Source organism: Coffea arabica, chromosome 7e (genome assembly GCF_036785885.1).
Source record: "Coffea arabica cultivar ET-39 chromosome 7e, Coffea Arabica ET-39 HiFi, whole genome shotgun sequence".
Taxonomy (NCBI): Eukaryota; Viridiplantae; Streptophyta; class Magnoliopsida; order Gentianales; family Rubiaceae; genus Coffea; species Coffea arabica.
The window spans coordinates 8,155,006-8,180,394 of record NC_092323.1 but is presented as its reverse complement, the minus strand read 5'-3'; the positions used below and the strand labels follow the sequence as shown (position 1 = coordinate 8,180,394).

Here is a 25,389-nt window from a genome sequence, read left to right as displayed (position 1 = left end):
ATGCCCTTATTCAATGTAAGTTGTTGTTACTATAAACCTACCCCATGTAATGAGAGTTGATTCTTTTTTTACCATCAATTCAAGTTCCCATAAAGTTATACTCTATTTAATGTGAGGGTATTTTAAGAAAATAGCAATCTAAATTTACTTTTCTAACAAAGTTAACTACTTTTTTTTAAATTATGTGAAAAAAAAAATAGTATTATCAAAGTGAAACGGAGGGAGTAGTTCGTAATTTTTATCCTGTTGTTGTTGTTGTTGTTGTTGTTGTTGGTAGACACATACTTTAGGCCTAGAGTCTGGAGAAGGTTCTGTTCACTTTCTTGATTGGGTAGACAATAAAGGGCGATTAGACTGGGGGGTTGATTTAGTTATGAACAGAAAACCACGAAGCACCACGTCGACGGTACAAAGTAATACAGCATGAGTACTTTGTAATAGTGAGGATGAATTAACTAGGTTGGGATCCCAAAGCTGACCGCCTCGAAGTCATTAAACAAAGAGTACGGTTGGCCTCTGGATTTGGGCATTTGAGTTGCTTTTGTTGTCCAATTGGGTGGTATTCTCCTCTTTCTATGGCTATCATCATCAGCAGCAAGCTAATCAAGCCCGGCTTTATTAGCTTAAATTAACTTAAAGACTGTTTAGCTAATACTGTTATGGCTTTTAATCACGTTCACACGCGTGGCTCGAGAGTTGTAAATAGTGAAACTTTGACAGCATCTTCACTAATCACAACCACATGACACTGCCCGGAGCTTGACACCTGACATATGCAATTACATCACACACACAACCCTTCAGATGCATAGACCAAATGTTGGCTATATTAATTACTATAAAGAATTATTATATGACAATTAATCAAGGAAGTGCGAGCATATATAGATCGTTAATTAATTGTCTCTTCTTCCCTCCAGTTTAGCATATTGGGGTGTACGTTTGCTAAGCTAGCAGATTGCGCTACTCTATTTATTAAGTAATATTTCTATGATTCAAAAGTTATTGATTAACTAACTTGTTGTACTTCCTAAGATTCAACTCAGATTGTTTTCGTTATGAACCGTTAGCATAATTACGCTGCATCATTTCTGCTTCCTGAATAAATAGCTTAATATCCGTTCCAAACTCAGAATGTTTTAAAACCAGAGAGATGTACTTTTTACGTCTATTTGGATCACTCAATTGTTTTATTAGGTGTGTTGGTTTGTCTAAATTGAGAGATGCACTGTTAATCACTTCAAAATTAGTACTCTAAATCTTTTTGAACTTAAAATGTAGCAAAAATATGTGCCCTGAAATTGAATTTGCCAACCCTAAAGTAAACGTAATTTGTCGAAACCTTTTCTTGATTTTGTGAGCAGCATTTATCATGTTTTGAACTACAAGGAGACACGTATCGGCAAAAAAGGGTGGATAATCTTATTTTTCTCAATCCTGTTCACACTTTTTGGGGTGTTTTATCTTCTTTTTTTTTTTTTTTTTTTTTCCTTCAAGAACATGTACTTCGGTTCATCTTGTTCTCAACCTGTCTGCAACTGGATAACTCCCTCATGTACAGAATGTACTCTCTTTATTCCTTATCTCCTTGTCCAAGCAAACTGAAACATGACAATTATGTCGGCTTCAGATGAACAAGAAAAAGAAGAAAGCAGATAAGTTATTGATTGATCGAATGCTGTGGGACGTACATGGAGGATTTGACTAACATGGTGGAAATGCATGAAGAACTTGATTACCGTTTCCAAGAGTTCAGTCGAGAAAATGAAGAGCACTTTGTCTGTCCTTTAAAGTTTTTTCTTTTGAAATGGCCCAACACGGTTTCGACATTAATTGAACTGAAAACATGAAAGGAAACTCGTTGAACAACTTTATTCAATACCTGTTTATGAAGTTGATGTCTCTTCTGTCTCGGGCTATCAGAAAAGAATTATTGTCCTACTTATTTTCTAGTTTAGTTAAATCATTTGAACTATAAACTCTGGCAAGTTATATCACATGCAACATTTATCAATTTGATTGCTCTTCAGCCATTGTTCAAAATCAGTCGGGAACACAATAATCGGAAGTATTTATTGACGTCGATTTTTTTTTAGCTACGGACAAAGTAAGTAGTTGAGGATGGCCATGCATCGATCCTTTATTATTTGGGACGGATCGCTACCAGTTTTGGTCATCTCGACTAGATATCGCATGCGGATAACCGAGGTGACTTCTACATCCACTGGTGCCTCGAATTGGTGCTGTGCAAGACACAACATCCGAGATCTTATCGGAGAACCTGACACCTGCATGGTGGACAAGACATCTGACGGGACCTGTCTACTGCTCCATCTTGTCGAATCAGATTGGACACGCTCAGTCCGATCCTACGAAGTTGGAGCCCACTATTCCTTCCTCCAACTTGTCCCCTATAAATACCACTCCCCCCTTATTCAGAAGGGGAGGAGGGAGAAATATAGTAAGAACTCTACTCTTTTTATTCTCATTATTCATATCTCACAAAACTAACTTAATCATCGGAGGTATTTCAGGGGGAACAAGGGTCCATCTAGTGTATGTATCAGGAAAAGTACATCACAAAGTCAGCTCGCTTAGGAAGAGGACGTATTAGATCAGCTCGGCTTGACCGTCCAAGAATCACCCCTTCAGTAGTCAATCGAACAAAGATTGATTAACTACAAGTGTTCATAATAGTGAACTTGACCTCCGATAAGTTATTTGCGGCTCAAAATCTTTGTTTCAAGCAAAAAATAAAGAGTGAAATTGAAAGTTGACAACGGCCTTTTAACTGTGATCGTTGATATTTTATGCTACCACTTCTGAAAGGTTTATTAAATTCGAAGCTGCCTTCCTAACACAGCACTTGATAACATCTTATTGTCCATCTACAATATCTTCCCACTTGATAGAAACTACTGCCAAAAGGCAATTCGGCGAAGAGCAATCTTTGCCTAAAAATCTTAGACATTTTTTGTCATCCTTTTCCCCGCAAAAACGAAAAGCTCATGCTAGAGCACGAAATTCAGTGGACAGCTAGAAGAAAAGTTTGACAGCGATGCTGGTACCATCTCACTTTTAACACTCAACTGTTAATTCAAAAAAAAAAAAACGTCCTTTTTGTCTAACAAACTATGTAGTTGCCCAATTAAAAGACAAGTGCTCTCTGAGTAGGAGAATTGCTCCGTATGCTCATTTTTCCATTGATGAAGCCCATGAACTGAACTCATTTGGACTGCTATTTTCTTAAGTTTTTATAAGAAGATATATTGTAGCGATATGATGCGTGCGAGATAAAATAGTGATTGACAAATGTGTTTTATGAAAAATTTGAAAATTGCTTAGAAAAAACGGCAATCTAAATAAGAAGGTTTAATATTAAACACTTGATCAATGAAAAGTATGCAGTAATTTATCTTCTAAGAGAAAGATACGCGGTTTAGAAGCCCAAGAGCCGGAAGAATCAGTGCAAATTGAAGCCGATTGACGGAACATCGAACGAGTGGACCTCTGCAAGATGGTGGTGAGGAAACCAGAAAAGGTGTAAAAATTTGGAAAAACTACTTTAGGAGAAAGTATGGCAAAGAAGACAGCTTCCACGCCAAGGTAAGAGGAGAGCACATGGGTGCAACCCAGAGCATATCCACGTGTCATCACCCCACAATCCCGGAATGGGACCACAGATTCTATCCGTCCACGTGTAACTTTTCAATTGATGCAGACATTCTATCTCAATTTTCTTCCCCTACATGGACCTTTTATTTGCCTATCGCCATTTACCATTCTGTTTACCATCCCGTATCCCCCGGAGAGGGGAGGGGGGAGGGGGTGGGGGGAAGATTAAAATTTAACCGCCAGCCGCCTTGGCGATTGATGGTGGTGACATTTGGAATACTTAGGTGGTGTTTGGATTGTATTTTTCATTATTTTTCATGAAAAAATTACTGTAGCGATTTGATGTATGTGAGGAAAAAAGATAATAGGAAAATGTGATCACGGAAAACGACGTAATTTTTCGACGGAAAACCGCAATCCAAATAAGGTACAATTGGAGAACTCATGTCTCAGTTTGAATTAGCTGTTTTTGAAAATATTTTACTATAATAGTATATATAAAAATTTTTTATAAAAATATTTAATATATTGTATGAATGAAATATTTTATAAGTTTTTTTTATTTATATATTACTGTAATATTATATTTAAAAAACTTGTTTTTTGAAAAATATGCTATCTTGGAGTTGGTGCCAAAATGAAAGGAACACATTTTGTTCGTGGAAGGACATAATAATAATATTTCAGGGAATTGTGTTGGTCATTTTTTTCTACCACGTTAGATGCATCTTTTATTGGAACCACTTTTTTGGCATTTGCTTTTGGAAGTTAGTGTCGGACATCATATGGAAGATAAAAAAAAAAAAAAAAAAAGGGTCTACGAAGTCTATCCTCCTATTCTGTCAAACTGATGATGTTTTATTTTATTGCGGGTGGGTAGTTTCTCAAAGTCGTCGGTAAAAAACTTGGTGTGAGCACAGAGGCTTTTGAGAAAGTCGAGTACAACGTTGATAAAGTTGTTGAACAGATAAATCATATGATAAAGGTGCTTCAGAAAAGACTGTCAAAGCTCAACTACTCATCCCACACTAGCAGTAGTATCATCCAATAAATTTGCAGAACAAGAAGGTCAGGAAGTCAATTTTCTCAAAAGCCACAGCCTGAGACAAACTGGAAACTACTTCGCCGCTTTAACCACCACAAATCTATTGAATTCCCGGTACCTTTTAACCCCTCATTTTATGCCAAACTTTTTATTGCATCCTCAAAAGGCCTATGTAAATCCTTTTTGTTTGCATCCGAGTTAGTTTGTAGTAATATAATTTTTTACGTTTTATGGCTTAGTTTAAATTACTTCCACTATTGTGAATCATATGTTGTAATCTTATCCAAAAGAAAAAAAAAATGGAGATTGAATCGGTACATTGATGGCCTACCACGACGACTTTCAGTAGTATGTGCAGCATTTATGAATACGGATTGTGCAATAAAAATACACTTCTCTCATTGGTTGTGAGGGTCCTGTAGTTGGAATTACTTTCTTCCTTTTTATCATAGCCAACAAATTTGTTTCCAAGAATAGAATAGATTCTATCTTTTCCAATCAAATTGAGAAAATGTACTGCATCAGCTACCAACGGCTGGCATGCGTCATGATATTTGCAACCGGCCAGCAGCAGGGTTCAATTCACTGGACCTGCTCATATTGCGTAGGTTTTTCAATATCCCCTATTAAGAAATACTGATGGAAACACGACACTTTCTAGAAAAAGGCATCCTTTATTGTGACACGTGGCACGAGCTCCATTGCCAGTTTGGACCCCTCCCCTCCCCAGCCCCATCAAAAAAATTCGTGAGTGACGCGCACTCTTGTGAATGGAGAAAGGAAATGGTTATTATGAGGATTGTCAGAAGTGTCTCCAATGCCATTTGATTGAGTTTTTCTTTTTTTTTTTTTTTGATTTGATGTCCAACTCTCGAACATCAAGAACCATCGGGTATTTATAATATATATAGTTCCACCATAAAATTTGGCCCCCATAGCCTATAGGATCGTGACGACGTTATTGCCTACCATCTTCATTCTCTAGGCAAGGTAGATGATGCGTCTAGAAGAGGGTTTTTTTCTATTTCAAGTTGGGATTATCTTAAACAACAAGGATAAGACCGAGAGGTTTAGGAGTTTACTATGTGGTAAACTAGACGATCGACTAGAGTAATGACAAAGGTGGTAAGAATGGATAAGGATGGAGAAGGGGATCGAGTTAGGAGAGAGAAGGGCTTCTCTCTTTTTCTTTAGTTTAGGGAGGTGTTGTCCTTAACTCCCAAGCTCGCAGCTTGCAGGTTGGGTTAATCGTGTTATTTATTTAGATTAGATGGCTTTTTTTATTATTATTAAAATAAACCGGGGTAAAGTAAAGATGCGCATGGTATGGGGAGGATTCCCTGGTTGCTTTTGAGTTGTTTATTGTACGTCTCATTGACTGATGATTAAGCTTAAACTAGTAGCTGTCATGTTTATCCCGACAGCTCTAGCCCTTGTTTCCCATCTTCCAGCTTCCATTATAGATGATGCATTGGAGCACAGAGAGGGATTCTGGCTAATCAAATCCACTATCTTGATTATGTTAACTTAACTATTCCATCTTTAAGCATAATGATGCAGCAGAAGTTTGTTTATTGCATCGGGGGAACAAAATCTTAACTGGCCAACCATTAATGAAGTCCCAATGGGCAGAAAATATGGTGGTCCTGCTATCTCTCCACCTTCTTCAACGTCTTCATGACCTTCCCCCTTATTGCACAGCCCCAGTACCTTAGCACATTCGTTACAACGTTCTGTTGTACTTAATTACTCGAGTTTTTTTCTGTCACAAATGTGAAGTTATCAAATTTCGCGACAATGTAGATAATATGGACTTCACTATGTTCGTCACAGTATCGGACATCATCATAGCTGGAAATTGGTATAATCAAATATGGACTGGCCCCGGGCAGCTCAGACGTTTCCTTACTCTCCTCTTTAGGAGCAGGTCCCAGGTTCGATTTTCTGGAGAAAATCGTGCTGTGATCCTTGGGACAGAAGTCTCACAGTCTTGGAGGAGTAGTCCGACTTGTTCAGGTGATTCTGACCAAGTCAGAATAACTCCCAGTCGAACAAAATAATGGACCGAAATTGCGCATAGCCAGGCTAACTAAGGAACGTTCTCAATTGACACATAACATAACTTGGCAATCATTGGTTTGCATCAATAAATGCAAGCACTAGTGTAACAAATATGTACGCTCTTCGTCCATCATAATTTAAATTACACTCTCCGGATGAATGCTTTCCACGCATCTCTTTTCTTGCCTAGAATAAAAATATGGTAAGAATTGATGCAGCTAGGATTTGTAACATTTTTTAAACACCAGAGCAGATAATGATTTGTAGTAGAGGCTATAACGCACCCACGACTGAATGAATATTTAGGGATTTGTGAGTCCTTATATTGGCAATGGATAACGATCAATGTCAAATTTTTTTCACCACAGGCAACACAGAAATCAAATACTGCTAGTCAATTTTGTTTGTGTTGTAATGTCATAATGTGCCACAAACAATCTCCTTCCGTGTTTCCCTCCTCACTTACCATGCAGGCTTAGCCCCTTCAAGCTAGCTTTTCCTCTAACTGCGAGCCAATTTGCTTGCCGTAGCGATTTCTAAGACGCATGCAGAAGCACAGGGATAGGATCATCAATGTATTTTATATCTTAGAATTCAACAACCCTCAAATTACGCCTTAATTTGAGCCATAATGTAGGTAGATTTTGACTTATGTACTGTCTTAACTTAATTAAGCTCTTTTTGACGTTGATAGGTAGCATGCCCCGTGTTAACGCGCCCGTAATCCACCATCCCCAATTACACGACAACATCAGGTTGATTAAGGCCGCCAGTAGACAATGGAAAATGCGCGTTGGGTGCTTAGGAGTAATTGACATATACTGATCTACATAACTAGAAGGCTAATGAGCCGACCACCAGCTTAAGAGGTAGGGTTATCAATCGGATTATCTGAATCGGACTTTAATAAATCCAAACTCGACTCATCTAATTAGTAAGATATTCGGGTTTTACGCCATGAGTTTCGGACTTATATATGTAAAGCTCTCATATTTAACTTACAATATATTAGGGTTTTGAGCTTATTTTGGACTCAGTCTAAACTCACTTATTATTTCTTAATTTCTTTAATATTATTACTATAACTATTAAGTAGTAAAGTTAATTTGAAATCTACAACAATAAAACTACACATAATCCAGTAAAAGTACATAAATAAAAAGATTTCAATAATAATTGTATCTAATTTTTTAAAAATTCATGAAAAATAATAATAAAACATGAATAGCTACTAATAATTTATTTAGTGAATCTAATTATCTTTTTGCTAATTACTAATAGTCTAATTATATCTTATATATTTTAAAAAATAATACTTTTATAGTTATATATATTAGGGTGCATAAATATAATTATATATCAAAATATAAATATTATATATATATATATAAAATAACGGATTAGACTTTAATACGGCTGAGCCTATAACTCACATTTTTAATCATGTATCAATCTACATCCAATCTCTACCTGACCCAAAATTATAATAGACGCGGCCTTATTTCTTTGAGCCCGAATAAGCCAAACTCGAGCCAATCCAACTCTATTGACTGCCCTATCTTAAAATTTTATCTATTGCTTTAAAGAATGGATCTATCTAACATGTGCTCATCGAATACCCGTTAAAATATATTTTGGATGTTAGATTATTAAAAAAGTAAAACCATTTGAGAAAGTATATAAATACAAATAAAGAGTATGTACATACGCATGACATGATAGATTGTGTGGGATTTAGGTGTGTTACCAAATGATCATCGGACACCCAGAAAAACCCTTGAAGAATTATAGTCAAATGCTTGAAAGGACATGGAGAAGTAGAAAGCCTTTGTTTTGGACATTCTTTACACACTGGAGGGCAAGCTAGTTCATCACTTTCATTAAAGGTTAAAAAGAAAGCCCACACAGCACCCATGCTAAAGTAAGAGTACTGTCCATACTTGAGGAAGGCAACAAATCTTCCCACCAGCGAAGGTGTGTAGAGCTAATAGCATAGCTTCATTTAACATCTAGATAGTCAAAGAATCTACGCTTTAAGCAACCATTAATTAATCTTTAATCGATGATTAGATTATGAGAAAAACGTACAAGACGTGGATGGAGGACAAGTGGAAATGTGGCATTCCAAGCAATCTTGTTTCATTGCTTATTAATTAACTGTGCAACATATCATATCATATTGTTCCATAAAATGCTAGCTGTCTTTCTTTCTTGCGTCCTGTAATCCTTCAACAAAGCTTTAGCACATGGTTACCACTTGCCATTTTTGGTCTTCTGGAACAACCGATCCTCTTTCGATACAGATTAGGTGAGTTACTGAACACGTGTTGAACTCATGGCTTTGGCATGTATTTCTTGAAATATAGATTTGCAGCATTAAAGCATTCGAGATATATAGATCATTCAGGTGTCCTACATCCGAAAACAGTGGTCTGTGGAAACTTTTGAAGATCACCTAAAGTGAGAAATGGTGGTCCTCGGCACCTTGTAAGGTGTTGAAGAGACGATTGAAGACCAACTTACTCGATCCGGAATCTATCTAGTCATGCTATTAGTTTAAGACTCGAAATTAGCACTGCACTTGTCTTTTTTTCTTTTTTCTTTTTTCTTTTTTTTTTTGTTGTGAGTGCTCCAGTAAGATTATTCTAGTAGTACATAAGCAACTCACACTTCTAGTCTAAAAGCTAATTTGGAATCAATCTGGGAGTATTGAAAATTAAAGGGAAAGTTTTTTTTTTATTGGAAGAAGTGGAAAAATTGTAGCTCAAAAAGCATCATTCCCTTCGGGTATACACCTAGCTAAGAGGAAAGTGTAATTAGCATTAACTTCATTTAATAGTAGTACTGCTACATATTACTTTTTTCGGAAAAGGAAATCAATCAGAATTTGGTAAAAAGCCAATAAGCCATGCTTCCCAGTGGTCCAAAGTTCAGTAGTTTAGGTCATAGGTGCTTGCCTCATCTTTAGTCAATAAACGTTAATGATACAGCTGCCAACTTGCAAAAGTTAGAGAAACGGTTGAACAATTTAACATTTAGAAGCCATTTCTTGCATGCTTTTCCATTTTCAGCCGCTGTCCATTCTTTCAAGATTTTCCATGGTTCAGACTCCTCCTCGGCACCTAATAGAAGCTAAAGTACAATCCTCGGAGGATAATTCTTGCCATCCAATCTCCAGTTTCCCGAATGGATGAACTAGTACGAGCTAAAAGGAGGATACGCAGCCTGAATGGATGGATTTTTCATGGAATTGGGCCTGTAGTCTACTTTAAAGCTTTTCGAGTTAGTTTCAACGTGCACAAAAGAAAGCACTTGGGCTGTCAGATGTTGGGCTGTCACATAGACAAGTACAACGGGTGGAAAGGAAACTCCCTCAATTAGTAGTTGTTCAATTCTGAAAATCCCCCCTTCTCCTCTCTTCTCTTCTGTTAACGTTTTGAGCGTTCCATAAATTAAAAGTGATAGTAAATTATTATTGTGTCCAACGAGGACTTCATTTCACCAATTCCATTCTACTTGAGGAAAATGGTGGGATCGCCCATTTGTGCAAACCTAAAAGGGAACTCGAAAATGAAAAGAAAAGGACCAGTTTCTTCCATTTTACTTTTGTCACTCCTTCTCTTGTTGCTTATAACACTCTTTTAGCCCCTGACCGAGTTACCAATTTCAGGTGGGAATAAATTTCATTTTGGCCCTTGTCCAAGTTAAGTGTTTCACTCCGTCTTTGCTTGCTACTAGCATTTAAATCCAAATTATCAATTGAGCTAGAGACCTGGAAACCAACAAGAAAAATGGTAATTTTCAGCTACAATAATTTATTTCTCTCCTTTTTGTTTTTCCTTATTTTCTTTTTCCAATCTTGTGAAATATTAGCACTAGTAAGTAAAAGTGGTGACAAAAATCGTGAAATGAAAAACATCTCTCCTCATTGAGTATTTGCAAAGCACAAATATCCTTTCAGACCAAACACTAGCGGATATTCTTTTGTTTGAAGGTCTAAATAAAAAAAAAATATATAGGGATACTTTCATAAACCTTCTGTGAGGTTTCTATTAATTTCATTAAATTCCCTTGAAGTTTTTAAAATTATACTTGCTTCTTTTGATAATCAAATATTAGACTTGATCAAAATTTTAAATGAATACCCTAAAATGCCCGCAGCTTATAAATTTTAAATTACTTTAAAAAATAATTGTAAAACAAATATAATGAAATAGTATCAAGTTTTCAATAACGATATTTGTTGTTTTATGAGCAATTATGACAATAGTTGTATTACTATGATAGACTACATTTTGGGTCTTTTTTTTTTTGAGTTACTATTGTTTCTAAAAAAAAATTGACAAAAAATGTTAGAACACATTCAAAGTTGTAAAAAAAAAAGGTTACTAGTTCAGCATTTGGTAATAATAACAACTATGATCAATAACTATAGTTTTGTGAGTTTATTGAAAAAATATAAAAAAAAGGAGGGATAAGAAGAGAAAAGGAAAAAAAAATAATTATAAATTCATTTTTCATTTATGCATATCTAACAAGGGAGTTTTATTAAAGTGTTGAGACTAGTATTATGATTTTAGTTGAATAAAAGAGATAGATGTAATTTTTAAAACTTCAACTAAGCTCGGTGAAATTATCAAAAACCTCGGGGAGGTTTCTAAAATTATCCCGTGAAAAAACTTCTGGACTCCAGAGAAGATAGATAATACCCCGTTTTCACGCCAAACTTGGCAATCGCAATCAAAACAAAATCCCACTCGCATGCCAATGTGCCATTTCAGCTCTCCCTGGTCGGCCTTCCTGATTTTCCACGATTCTCTTCTTCCGATCCTTCAGAGTCCCAAACGCCCACCCCACCATAAACCTCACCATTTACCAACTCCATCCACCCACTCCCTCACTTCTTCATTTTTCACTCGCACAGACAGCTTATATAACACATAGTCACACACTGGACCTTAACGCAACTCCGTTAATCAATTAAAAATGGGAAAAGGAGGGGGCTGCGTCCCTAGCAAGCAAAAAGGTCCCAAACCCTCCTCCACCCAAGACAGCCACCGTCCACTTCCCCAAGTGGAACCCACCGACGACACCCCTGCCACCGACGCCGTCAGTGAAATCCCAATTCAAGCCAATCTTAAACTCTTCATAGTATTCTACTCAATGTACGGCCACGTGGAGGGCCTAGCGCTGCGGATGAAGAGAGGGGTGGACAGCGTGGAGGGGGTGGAGGCAGTTCTGTATAGAGTTCCGGAGACCCTTTCCGATGATGTGTTGGCCCAAATGCGGGCCCCGCCCAAAGATGATTCGATTCCCGAGATTGCTTCGGCGGCTCACTTGACACAGGCTGATGGCTTCTTGTTTGGATTTCCGACGAGGTATGGATGCATGGCCGCCCAAATGAAGGCTTTCTTTGATTCTACTGGCCAGCTGTGGAGAGAGCAGAAGCTCGCTGGAAAGCCTGCCGGGTTTTTTGTTAGTACTGGGACGCAAGGAGGTGGTCAAGAGACCACTGCGTAAGCGTCTTTTTCCCTATCTGTTTTAAGCTTACCGGTGAATTCTTTCCTAGAACAGATATATGTAGTTTAATTTCAATTTGTTATGATTCCCATTTCGTGTCCGCCCTGATAAAAAACCGATTAATTAGCCATTTTTAGGTTTGTTCTCGCACTCTGAAGAGATCTTGAAGTAGTAGCACATGCTCTATTTTGTTATTAGATTATACTATTTAGATTTTTTGACGGAGACATATGCATGTTAGTTCTAGTGTTAGATTTTGCCTAAATTATTCATTGAAGATGTTGGGAGTTGGGGTGGATTGGTTAAAGCTCTCAGCAGTTTTGGGAAAACGAATTTCGTGTAGAGATAATCATAGCTCGTAAATTTATGTCCATGTTTGTGATATTAATGATTTAATGTGTGAGAAGGACTGGTGCGGATGTCTAAAGAATGTAATATGGCTGAGCAATGTGAATCTATTATTGGAGAATGATGATTGAATCAACTTGTTTCGGGTGGTGAAGAGATTTATTTTGTTTTCAACCTCAATTGCATGAGTCAATATATATGGCTTTCAATTTGCTGAGGCTAAACTTTGAAGACATTATTATCATCGTATTGTATCTGCTTTAGCATGATTCATTAGTTATAAGTTGCTATATAGGTGGCAATTGATGGAGCTACAGTAATATTTAGGCCTAAACTCAAGAGCCCTGATGTGAAGGTATCAGACCCTCTTGTCATATAATAAATGCATTCATCACTGCAGGAACAAAAATTGTGAAACATTTCCAGCTCTGTCATCCAATTAATGAAGTATTGAGTTATTTTTTAACAGCTTTAACTTCCATAAATTCTAGGATATGTCGAGTTGGTGAGAGACTTTTCTTCCATTTTCTTTGTTGGGCTGGGGCATTTGGGATTGAGCAGGGGGTTAGATGGGTAACTTCATTTTATTGAATTTGATATTAATATATGCTTGTGAAAGCAATGAGAATGTCAAAAGCTTGCAGATGTCCATTCTGGAGTAAATTTCACTTATATGTACAAATTTATCTTTGAATCGTTAAAAATGTTGATTAGGAATTAAACACATGAACAATAGTCTAATACCTTAAAAACTGTGCTCTTTTTCTCTAATGCTTATGCATTTTACTGCTGAAAGACAATTTTATTGGGTAATAATAAAGGAGTTTGTGGGTGATTGTGAGAAAGTAAATCCTTTTGGGCTAATAGTTTTAAATCCTTGTCAAGTTTGATATTCCTCATAGAGTGCTGTAGTGCTAATAAGAAGAGTTAAATTACTTACCTTGTATGTGGATTCAATCTTCAACATGCTAGTCAATCAAAATCCTTTTGGGCCAAGGGAGGTTATCTTAAGGTGAAATAACCAAATTGATGGGTTATTGTAAGTAAAATTGTGGCATAGATAGTAGATTCAGTAATTTGGTCATGCCTTGCTGCATGTCATACAGGGGATAGACATTAAGGCAAGTCATTGATTCTTACAATGTAGTTAGCCTCTTCTTCTTCCTCTCTCTCTCTTATCCAAGAAATATGTGTGTGTGTGTGTGTGTTGCTTGGATCCGTTGATGCAAATTTTGTGATCTTGGATGCCATATTTAATTCCCTTTACGTTTTTATGGATTTACTTACCAAGAAGATAATTCATCTAGTGCAAGTTTTTCAGATTAATGAGAGCAAGACAGATCTTTGCTTATGATCTGGTGCCTTGTTTTTTAGTTCTTGTGCTAGTATATTATTGGTTTTGGAATGCTAAGGAGGGTCAATGATGCCATATGCTTTTATGTGACCGAAAAGTTTATGTCCCTGATGGCTAATGGTTATTTAGCTGGTATGTTTATCGCAGTTGGACTGCAATCACCCAGTTGGCTCATCATGGAATGCTTTATGTTCCCATTGGATACACCTTTGGAGCTGGTATGTTCAAAATGGATTCTCTTCGAGGGGGTTCTGCATATGGAGCTGGAGTCTTTGCTGGTGATGGCACAAGACAGCCAACCGAAATAGAGTTGGCCCTGGCAGAGCATCAGGGAAAGTATATGGCTGCGGTATTGAAGAAACTTGCACAAATTTGACAATGTGGTTTTAGACTTTATCCTACCCCGTCTTGCTTGCGAGTTAAAACATGGTTCTGAGTAAATTGATAGTGACAGACGGCCTCATGTTGAATCTGAGGCTCCCATTCTTTTTGTGATGTTACTTCCATTGTCCGATGCGCGTAGAATCATTTTCTATGTCGAAAATGTACATGATTAAAAGTTCTTTATAATCTGGAACTTAGAAGAGTGTGTCTATACTGCTCTTTGTATGCCTCTCTTTAGGTAATTGCAGTCATCAGTTCGTTGATGGAGAAGATCGTTTTTCGATTGATTAAATTAATGTATATTTCCTATATTCCTTTAACAACGATCTTGACAAATAATTGAATAAACCTTTTAACTGGAGCAACGAAGTTGACTTAGAAAAAGATAAAAAGGGAGAGGCTGAGTCCATGCCCCTGCATGCTAAATCTTCACCCTATACATTTATTAGACATTAATGTTCTAGTTTTTATACATTAAACCAAAATACTTTTGTAGCAGTTAAATTTATCTTTTTACATATGAAAATTGTGGATTGCCATTTAACTTCCTACCACTGCCAAAGAAAACAAGAACTTGAAAAATTATTGTTTGGATTGCCATTTTTTGGAGTGTTTTGTCGATATAATGTATGTGAGATAAAAAAAATGATTGAAAAATATATTTACAAAAAACATAAGAATGTTTTGGTAAAAAAACTGCAATCCAAGCACCACTATCTCAGGGTATCAGCAATTCAAATAGAGAAAAAAAGGACACTTTATCGCATTGTGTGAGGGTGACCGTCGAGCCTCGAACTTTTATTTTTCCTTTTTTGGTTAACCTGAAATATTTGAATAGAAAAAGTAAAGTGGATTTTTCTTTTTGTTCTCCAACTATTATCATTGGATCGGATTTAATGGATTTTTGTATTTAGATAGAAAATTATTTGAAAATTTTTTATGAAAAATATTGTACTATTTTTTGTGATGTAATATGTTATATGCATGTGAGATAAAAAGATAATTAAAAATAATAAAAAATATGCGTATGATGTAAATAATTTTTTTTAAATAATCACACACCCAAACACACTAAAAAGAGGATGATGTGTGAAAGATATCGTATAACACGTGTAAACTCATGGAGATTCGTTGGAGGACGGAGAGTGCCAGCGCTAGCGCGAATCCAAATCCTGTATTTGATGTGGGATAGCAGTTTGCACTTTGCACCGTCTACGCTACTACAACTTCAACGACTTGCAATATTTTGGGGTTGGCCCGTACTTCCGTCCGTCGTCCAATATTTTGGGGGGATTTACCAGCGCTCCAAATAAAAACTTGAAAGGTCGCGCAAATCCAAAGCAGAGAATCGAGATTAAAAACTAAAAACTCAAAAAGGTCTGGCAAATCCATAGCCGAAAGCCGAATCACCTCCATCTCTTTCTCGCTCCTCTAGTGTTAGCTAGTTGCAGCGCTCTGCTAAGTAGTGAGTGTATATTAAAAAAACCAAGCACACGCACTTTCAGTTCTCAAGAGAGATCGAAAGGAAAAGAAACAAAGAGGTCAAATCAGACAGGGGAAGAGAGAAAGAGCAGCATCGATGGCGGAAGAGGACAAATTGGCTTCGTTGAGGTCTCTGATGGCTTCTCACTCTCCCCCTCTCCATGCCTTGCTTGTTCCGTCCGAAGATTATCACCAGGTCTCTTCTTTTCAATTACTTTTTTCCTTGTCTTCTTTAACTTTATTTGCTCTCGTTTTCCGATTTTTTCTCTTTTTTTGGATGTCCGCTGTTGGATATTTAAAGCCGATTGATTTGAAATTCTATGGCTCTATCAGATGCTTTAATACTTCTAGATTGTTGGCGTTTTTAGATGTTACTTTCATTGCCTTTGATTTTTGATGCTCGATTTCAGCTCTTATTTAGCTATCCGTTCGTTTATACTAACATGGTAGAACGATGTGGCAGAGCGAGTATGTATCTGCAAGGGACAAGAGGCGCGCATTCATATCGGGATTCGCCGGAAGTGCTGGTTAGTCTTCAATTTGTTTTTTGTTTTCACATCTTACCGTTGTATGAAACAAACGTTTTTGCTACTTTTGGAGAACAAGAAATACTATCTCATGCAATCAATCTGACTTGACATTTAACTCAAATTGCTTTAGTTGATTAGTTGATCGCAAGAAGAGATGAAGATTAATCGGTGACCTTTTTACTTAATTGTACGTTTCGATTTAGAGCTCTAGCTGGGAATAGTAACTATTGAACTTAGTTTTCTGGAGTTTCTGAAGTTGTTTATATATTTCGTAGACACTAGTTCAAATTTGGTGTATTTCCATTGTTAGCAAATTGAACTTTGTATTGCACCAAATTTGAGCTTTGTGCTGTTACCGTGTATTGTTGCAGAAAAATGCTATGGAAGGCTAGTTAGGTGTGTGTATGGGTCTGTGTGCGTGAATGGACATTTTTTGAAAATGTTCTTGCTGATTTTAGCTGTTGAAACTTTTATTAAATGTGGTCTCCACTATTTTAGGTTTGGCACTTGTAACTATGGAAGAAGCAAGACTGTGGACTGATGGGCGGTACTTTCTCCAGGCGGCCCATGAACTTAATGATCAGTGGAAGCTCATGCGCATGGGAGAAGACCCGCCTGTTGATATCTGGATGGCAGATGTGAGTCCTTTTACATGGCGACTATATTGTTAAGAATGTGGATATGGAAAAACCAAGTTTTGTGATGCATTGCATGTAACTTCTCCCAATCTGTTGTAAGTGTTGTATACTGCATTTCAAACCTATTTCCTTGCAAGGACTTCAGTTGCAGCTTAGCTACTCTAGCTAGTTGGGTTGTATAACAGTACGATGTTATTTCATCCTACATTCACGGGGTAACCTTTCTTGCATAACCGAAGCAGTTTTACTTTTACCATTCACAACGATAGCACGAATGGCAACTCCTAGTTTTTTGGTAATTTGTCTCAGCTAATTCTTCCTCTTTCAAATGAAGAACCAAAATCGTTCTTACTTTGTGGAAACTTCCAAGTTTCACTGCATGCCAATATAGTACTCAGTCTGTTGGGTCCATCACCCTCATATCTAACCCCCCTGCCCAAAAAAATAAAAATAAAAATAAAAATAAAAATAAAAAACAAATTGATAAATAAAAAATAAATATTCAGGAAAAAAGTTAAGAGGGATTATCAAAATCGTGAGAAAGCTTCTTGCATCCCAAAAGATCAGTGCCTATGATTGCAATCAACTTTCCACATCCTTCAATTTCATGCTGGAGTTGCACAAATAGTTTATTTCGGCTGATAAAGAACACATGAACTGGCATTGAGTGCAGGGAAATTTGGAACTTGTGGTCTTGCTTGATAAATGCATTCTCAACATCAGTTTGTTTTGCCACTTTTTGGGTTGACAATGGTTCACATTTTGATTCCTACTTTTTCTTTTACTTGTTTGTAGTGGTAACTTGTCACGTCTTGCATTCCAAAAATGGCTGGTTGTTGCTTGATATTGCAATTTGGATTTACTGCTGGCTACAGTATTAGAATTTTGTTTCTTGTCTCATTCACCACGTTAACTGGTGTTTGTTAACTGCCAAACTAGAATTTACCAAAAGATGCTGCCATTGGTGTTGATCCTTGGTGTGTGTCAGTAGACACTGCACAGAAATGGGAGCGTGCTTTTAGTAAGAAACAGCAAAAGTTGATTCAGACACCCAGAAACTTGGTGGATGAAGTTTGGATTAGCCGCCCACCACTTGAACTGAATCCTGTTGCTGTGCATCCTCCACAATTTTCTGGTCGTTCTGTTGCAGACAAGTTAAAAGATTTGAGAGAGAACCTTGTGCAGGAAAAAGCTCGTGGTATACTGATAACAACTCTTGATGAGGTAAGTCTCTGGTGCTTGTGGTCTGGTTCTTTGCAATTGTCGATTTTTTCTGAAAAATATTGGTTTCTTCAGCTTGTTTTGCAATTTAATGTAATTACAACCATATAGGTTGCCTGGCTTTATAATATTCGCGGCACTGATGTATCCTACTGCCCAGTTGTTCATGCGTTTGCAGTGGTAACATTAAACTCAGCTTTCTTGTATGTGGACCAGAGGAAGTTATCGTCTGAGGTTGCTTCTAATAGCATTTGATCTCAATTAATTTATTGTATTCTATTGTAACTTTCTTTGTATCTAGTCTAAGAAACATACATCATCTCAGGTAAACATCACTATGAAGGAAAATGGAATTGAAGTACGTGATTATGGTGCTGTGACCTCAGATGTAACCCTACTTGCATCTGATCAGCTCAAACCTATCTCTTCAACTAATGCTACTAGAGCTAGTATATCTGAAAGCGGGCACCATAACAACAATATCAGTAGTACTAATTTCATTTGGGTTGATCCTGGAACTTGTTGCTTTGCTTTGTATTCAAAATTGAATACCAACGAGGTTCTCCTACAACAGTCACCTTTGGCTCTTGCAAAAGCTCTAAAGGTATAAAAACTTCTCTAAGAAGGATGTCAGATATGCTAAATTTTAGGTTGTTCGACTCATGGTAGATGATGTTTATACCATAAAGAAATGGATAAGAACTAATTTTATGGCCTCATTTGACTATTTGACTGTAAAATTGATCTTGGTGCAGTAGTTCAACTGTATGCAACAAACGTGTAGATTAATTTGGTAAAGAATGCCCATCTTATTGTACTTATTTTTCACTATGCGAGACTTTTTGTTCTTTATTTCTCTGTAATGTTTCTTTTGATCTAATGAAACTTATGCTTCCCCTTCTACCATTATGCTGTGTTTGGAGTATTAAATTAATATTTTAAGTATGTCGTACCTGTGGAAAAATTTATTATAAGGACTCTCACTAAAAGATAGCTTGCTGACTGTGTACATAACCAAAATTGCTGCATTATTTCGTGATATGTCCATAAAACTGTAGTTCTATGTTTTGAAAAGCTGATTTGTATGATTTTTAGAACCCTGTTGAGATGGATGGATTAAAGAAAGCACACATACGAGATGGGGCTGCCGTTGTGCAATATCTTGTCTGGTTGGATAAGCAGGTATGTGGAAATTGTTGTTTTATTAAGTGTTGATCAAATGTTCATCCCATTCCCCTCTTTAGCTCCTAATACTTGTCTATTATTGAAGCTCTTTTTTGATTGAGAAACAATGCTTATTAGACAGAAATGGTCTCCAATGAACTTTTATTGCATTAAAATACATATCATTCCTACTACTTCGTAGAGAGTTGCCAAAGTGCCAATTTTGTCATAGTTTCATTCCTAGATATTATTTTTTTAATCTGTTGATAGTTTCTATTTCTCGAAGATTTAATTTAATTTTTTTTTTTTGGAATTTTAGATGAATATTTACATACTGTAAAAGCATTTGTGCTTGATGCTCATCTTGCATTGTTAAAACTTGTTCTAACACAAACAAGTCATTCCACCTTGTTTCCAAGTTATGATTGAAGAATTTCTCATCTTTGTTGGATTTTTCTTAGATTTTTGTTTCTTGTTCTTCTCTATTTACAGATGCAGGAGTTATATGGTGCTTCTGGTTACTTCTTGGAGGCGGAAAATATTAAGAAGGACGTGTATGTAGCAGTATTTTTCGCTTCTTATTTCACACTGTCAGATTGTTTACAAGGCTCAGGGACTTTCATGTCCTGTAGTTGTGTTGTCTATTTCATACTTGTTAGGCAAAACCATTGTCAATTACATGATTGATGCAAGAAAACTTTTTAACATGGTTTAACAATTGATTAATGTGTTAATACTTAAATTTACAATTGAGCCTCTACAATTTGACACTGAGCACCCATGAGCGGCTCAATACCTGACCAGTGGTTGAGCTTAGGCTGCAAAGCCAGCAGAGTTAGATCTGAACAACATATCTTGAACTCTTGAAGGATCTTGATACAACTTGAGAATGAAGTCTATCACTTGCTTTTCTTCTTGTAGCCATCTATTTCATTCACTCTTTTGCTTCTGAACCTCTAATCATCTTATTTTACTGAAGAGAATTGGAAGGTGCACTTGTGTAGACACCCAGCCTTTCCTCTGTTCACCTTTTTCTCCCTTTCTTCCAATCAGATACCAAATATCATTTTTTATTTCCACTTGTCTTGTTCAACTGATGGCACCAAAAACTTCTAGAAGTATGGCCTAACACTACCACCTCTTCTATTCCTTGTCCCCTTTGTTTTGTGTGGAAAACAAATATGAATTTTCTTTTGATTAATTTTGATTAGCAGCTAGGAATTCTTAGATATCTAGTGAATTGAAGTGTCATAAGATCAAAGCTTTTTAGTCTAAATTCATATTTTGAGAGTTTGATTGAATTTGATTCTGTAGGTTAAATATTTTTGTTTGAAACTAACTGAACAGCTTTGGGTTCAATCAAGCTTGATGAGGTGCAACAATATCGATGAGCTCAAGTTCGAGTATAGATACTTTAAGTCGAGTTGATCTCGCACTTGTAGGCGCTCGAGCTAAGTTGGCTCATTTGCACCCCTATTAGTGACTCAATGTCAAAAATTGGCTTTAACCATGATTATTTTTCTTTTCATGTTAGTCTGAATAATTCTCAGGGAGAGTATTTTTGCTGAGATATCTTTGTTGAATAATTGGCAGAAACACCACTAGACTAACAGAAGTGTCTGCAAGTGATAAGTTAGAGCAGTTCCGTGCATCCAAAGAGGTACAACTATGTAGATTTGCCATGATATTTTGTTGTGTGATTTTTTTTTTTTTGTTTCATTACTTTTACTTGCTTAGAAGTGGTTACAAGGACATATATATAAACAACTTCATCCCTTTGAGCAATTCTTCTGGAACAAATCTTCACATATCATTTAGCTTCATTGTTTATGTTGGAGATGAAAGCTGTCATCTAATTGTTGTAACATGCTATAAAAGTACAGTCCTGTTATCACTACATCTTTTTTTCTGGGGATAGCATTAAAATATTGGCTGTATTTTTACCTTAATGAATCTTTTTTATTACATGCATTTGGTTTGTGTCGTTTTGAACTATATAGCTTAAATAACTGTGATTTTTTCAATGTTGAAAACATCAAATCTCTCTCATATATCTAAGTTTAACGTTCCTTTTTCTGTTGCAGTACTTTAGAGGATTAAGCTTTCCAACTATTTCATCAGTTGGTCCAAATGCTGCAATTATTCATTATACACCTGATGCAAAAAGTTGTGCCGATCTTGATCCAAATAGCATTTACCTCTTTGACTCAGGAGCGCAGGTTTAGCAACTTCCTTGTCTAGCAGGGGGTTTTTGATTCATTAATTGCTAAATTACATGTTCAATTCTATTTGCATTTTATTAGTCTCTCTAATTCATTGATCTTTTTAATTGATGTCATATGCTGTTTTTGAAGTATCTTGATGGAACAACAGATATAACTCGAACAGTTCATTTTGGAAAACCCACAAAACACGAGAAAGCATGTTATACTGCGGTATGTAGCTATGCTTTTTTTTTTTTTGGTGAGTCCTTATTTTGTTTACTCAGTACAATGAGTATATTCGAAGCATGTTATGATGACATTTGTTTAGTGGATGAAGTATGTATATGTCCAAAGCATGTTATACTGACATAGATGATGGTTGATTTTCTTTAAATCCGATGTATTTTTAGACTTTCAATTTAAAGCTTAATTGTCCTAGAGCATCATTCATTCTTGTAACATTTTTTGATTGTGGGGTTACATAAGATTTGCTATATGAAGTGGTAGCGAGCAATCTAGCAATGTCAAAATGCTTAGGAGTTCTTTCCCACCCATTCAGTATCCACTTTGGAATGGAAACCTATAGGACAGAGTAAGCTTTAATGACTTGTATGGTAAATGTTGGTCAATTAAGAAAAAACATGATGAATTATGAACAGTCCAGAAAAAAATTTTTTTTTTTTGCCCCCTAAGATGGATATGCCATTATATCACAGTGAAAGAGAAAGAGAATGAGCCCTTAAGATAATTTGGCTTACCTAAGAGAATTGGCCAGAAAGGCTGAGAAGAAAAAAAGATGTGCATAACAGACAGCTGATATGCTAGGATGAATTTTTGGTTGAGTTGATTGGGCTCTTGTTTAGTACGAGCTGCTTTTCGTGATGTCCATAAATCATTGTGAAACAAATGATAGGGCAGTTTCAAAATCTTGAAAGTGATTCTAGCAACAAGCTTTTTTTCTTGTATAGTTGACTATGAGCTATTTGATTGTTATCTAAATTAGTTTAGGAATCTAAAGTGAAAAGGTCTTATTGAGTGTTGCAGTCTTGATGCCTAGATCTTAGTCCTGTTTATTAACTTTATTAACTTAATGATTTTGCCCAAATTTATGTCTTCGTTAAGCTTTTTTATTTTTATTGATATGGCTTTATGCTTGAAAAGGAAGGTTCCAAAATTTACTGGCTTTCCAACATCTGTACCTCACGCACGTAAATAAACACCCATTTCTGCAACTGACAAATATTGCCTTCTTTTGGAAACTATTTCATAGGTTCTCAAGGGTCACATTGCATTGGGTAATGCTCAATTTCCAAGTGGAACCAATGGTATTGTCCTGATTAATTTTTTTCTCAGTGCTGTGATTACTAGTAGTAAAATATTGTATAGGCAGTAGTCCTCCATATTTTGGAAAATGCAGTGGATAGCTTTGTTGTTTTGTGATGTTATGAGGAATTCAATTTCTTATTGTTCCAATCACTCTTTTCTAGGAAATACTCTTGACGTTCTTGCTCGGATTCCTTTGTGGAAGTATGGCCTTGATTATAGGCATGGAACTGGTCATGGAATTGGTTCCTACTTAAATGTTCATGAAGGTAGTTAGTATGTGCATTTTTATAGTGGTTTTTAGAGTATCAATGCAGGCTATCCGCGAATCTTAATGTATTTATTTTTGTAATGTTAGGACCCCATCAAATTAGTTTCAGATCTGCTGCTCGTAATGTGCCGTTACAAGCTTCAATGACTGTCACGGATGGTTAGTGTCACTATCCTGTTGCTCATCTTTATACTGTCATGCTTCTCGTTGACTAAATTTGTTTCGAAACAGACTTGCATATAATTGATAACTTATGTCTCATTTATTGTGCGCACTTGATATATTACATACTTATAAGCGGATTAGCACGTAAGCAAACAAAAGATGAAGGTTGGAGGGTCTCTGTCTTTAGTTGGTACCTACAACCTTAAAATAAGTACCAAGAGGGAAGTAAAGTTAAGCTAACTTGGCATTGTTTCACTGACAACATAATGCATGTTAACTTGCTTTTTCTGATAAAGGAAATTAAACATTAACCATCAATGGTATTCCATGTCTAGTCCCATACCTTGTGCTTTGTCGCATGCCCTTTCTTATTGTTATTGGATTTGTCATTTATTTTGCTTGTTCGGAATAATATTTATGTAAAAGCAAGCCAATATACCTGGATCGGCACAATCGCCATACACTTAGAGGCTTGGATGTTATGAAATTAGTGTCTAGTTGCTTCTTTAACATCTCATAAAGGTCTGAAAATACTTGAGTAGACAAATTCATATGTAGGAAAATTGGTTTCTCAGGTGCTCCTATGGTGTTATATGCATATTTGAATAATTCCTTCTTTCTCTATTGTTGGTAATTTCCATTGTGTGTGCATGAAATACTGGCTTATTCGAAATGAGATTTCTACACACTAGATAAGTGATTCAAATAGCATATTTCAGAACCTGGTTATTACGAGGATGGAAACTTTGGTATAAGACTGGAGAATGTGCTTATCATCAAGGAGGCTGATACAGAGTTCAATTTTGATGAGAAAGGCTATTTAACTTTCGAGCATATAACATGGGTAAGTTAAATTGTTCCAATGGATCTGTTTTGGTGTTGTACATTCCGGTCTAAATTGAAGTCCGTGTATTTGAACCTAGAGTTGTGGGAATACATTTATGACTTCAAAACAAGCCAGCAACTGAACTTGGGTAATTTAAATTTACTCCACGCATCCCCTTTCGTGTTATACATTTATGTGAAAATTAAAGTGCACATGCGTCTTCCAAGGCACAAGGCTCACTTGTGCCTGTGCATCTTTCACCCTGGATTATGGAAATACAATTTTGATTAGAAACAAGCCTTTTGGCAAGTATTTTGCATTGAAGGCTCACTTATTTCTTATTGCATTTTTTGGTATTTGATGTTAGGCCATCCTCAAGTCTTAATGTCGGCGCGCCTTTTGCTTGCATTTTTTCATGCATGCTTCCCTCTCATTTTGCTCAATAGTTTGTGTCGCTCTTATTCTGGTAAGAGTTAACATTGAGGTCGTGTATTTTTGTTTTCAGGCACCGTATCAAACGAAATTGATCGACTTTAGTCTACTTGTACGTGAAGAAATTGAATGGTTGAATAATTATCATTCCAAATGTAGTGACATCCTCGCTCCATATTTGGATGAATCTGAGAAGGCTTGGCTCAAAAAGGCTACTCAACCTGTTTGTGTTTGCTGAGCATCTCCTCTGGGGTTGAATTCATAGCAAACTTCTGAACCTTTTTTTCCATCGTCTGAAGGCCATGTTCACCACCTTGACCTTCTGATCGTCCGAACATTGCATACTCCATGATGTTGTCGGTCTTCACATTCCTCGTGTAAATGGATTATATCATTCTACTTATTTCATATTCAGCCTCTCTTTCAGTCCGTAGCATTTCGGTTCTTATCGTGTTGCTATGAGCTTTATGCTAGCACAAATTGTGGCGAATGAGTCAACTTGTTAAGATTGAAGAAAAATTAAAACGAAACATTTCAGATGAGTTCTAACAACTCAATTGTAATGAGCTTCCAGTCGTAGGATATCGCTAGTAACGCATCTTGAAATCTTTCCATCATGGGCAAGAAGTTTGTTAAAATGTGCTTCTTGTATCGGAGCTTGAAACTTTTTTTGGAGTCAAAATTTTAATTTTAGCCCCAGTTGGGACGCTTTTGGTCGTAGTGATCTTGTGGAGTCATTTCTAAATCTCGTTGATAGGACCAATCCTTGCTCGAGGGTCTAATGTTAAAATGAGGGTAGTTTCATC

At 36.4% G+C, this 25,389-nt stretch overlaps 2 protein-coding genes across 2 annotated transcripts; both read left to right on the top strand.

The window, feature by feature from the left end:
- Positions 1 to 11,439: 11,439 nt before the first annotated feature.
- LOC140011152 (probable NAD(P)H dehydrogenase (quinone) FQR1-like 2) lies at positions 11,440 to 14,597 on the top strand. The gene is made up of 2 exons (XM_072059624.1): positions 11,440 to 12,237; positions 14,091 to 14,597. Exons 1-2 carry the CDS (start codon positions 11,708 to 11,710, stop codon positions 14,317 to 14,319), a joined length of 759 nt encoding a protein of 252 aa, XP_071915725.1. The 5' UTR covers positions 11,440 to 11,707; the 3' UTR covers positions 14,320 to 14,597.
- A 937-nt stretch (positions 14,598 to 15,534) lies between these two features.
- On the top strand, positions 15,535 to 25,019 carry LOC113698669 (aminopeptidase P1). The gene is made up of 16 exons (XM_027218557.2): positions 15,535 to 16,005; positions 16,273 to 16,336; positions 16,838 to 16,977; positions 17,917 to 18,201; positions 18,310 to 18,432; positions 18,524 to 18,802; positions 19,294 to 19,380; positions 19,855 to 19,916; positions 20,956 to 21,022; positions 21,447 to 21,581; positions 21,717 to 21,797; positions 22,837 to 22,891; positions 23,054 to 23,158; positions 23,248 to 23,319; positions 24,045 to 24,169; positions 24,657 to 25,019. Exons 1-16 carry the CDS (start codon positions 15,907 to 15,909, stop codon positions 24,819 to 24,821), a joined length of 1,944 nt encoding a protein of 647 aa, XP_027074358.2. The 5' UTR covers positions 15,535 to 15,906; the 3' UTR covers positions 24,822 to 25,019.
- Positions 25,020 to 25,389: the final 370 nt, after the last annotated feature.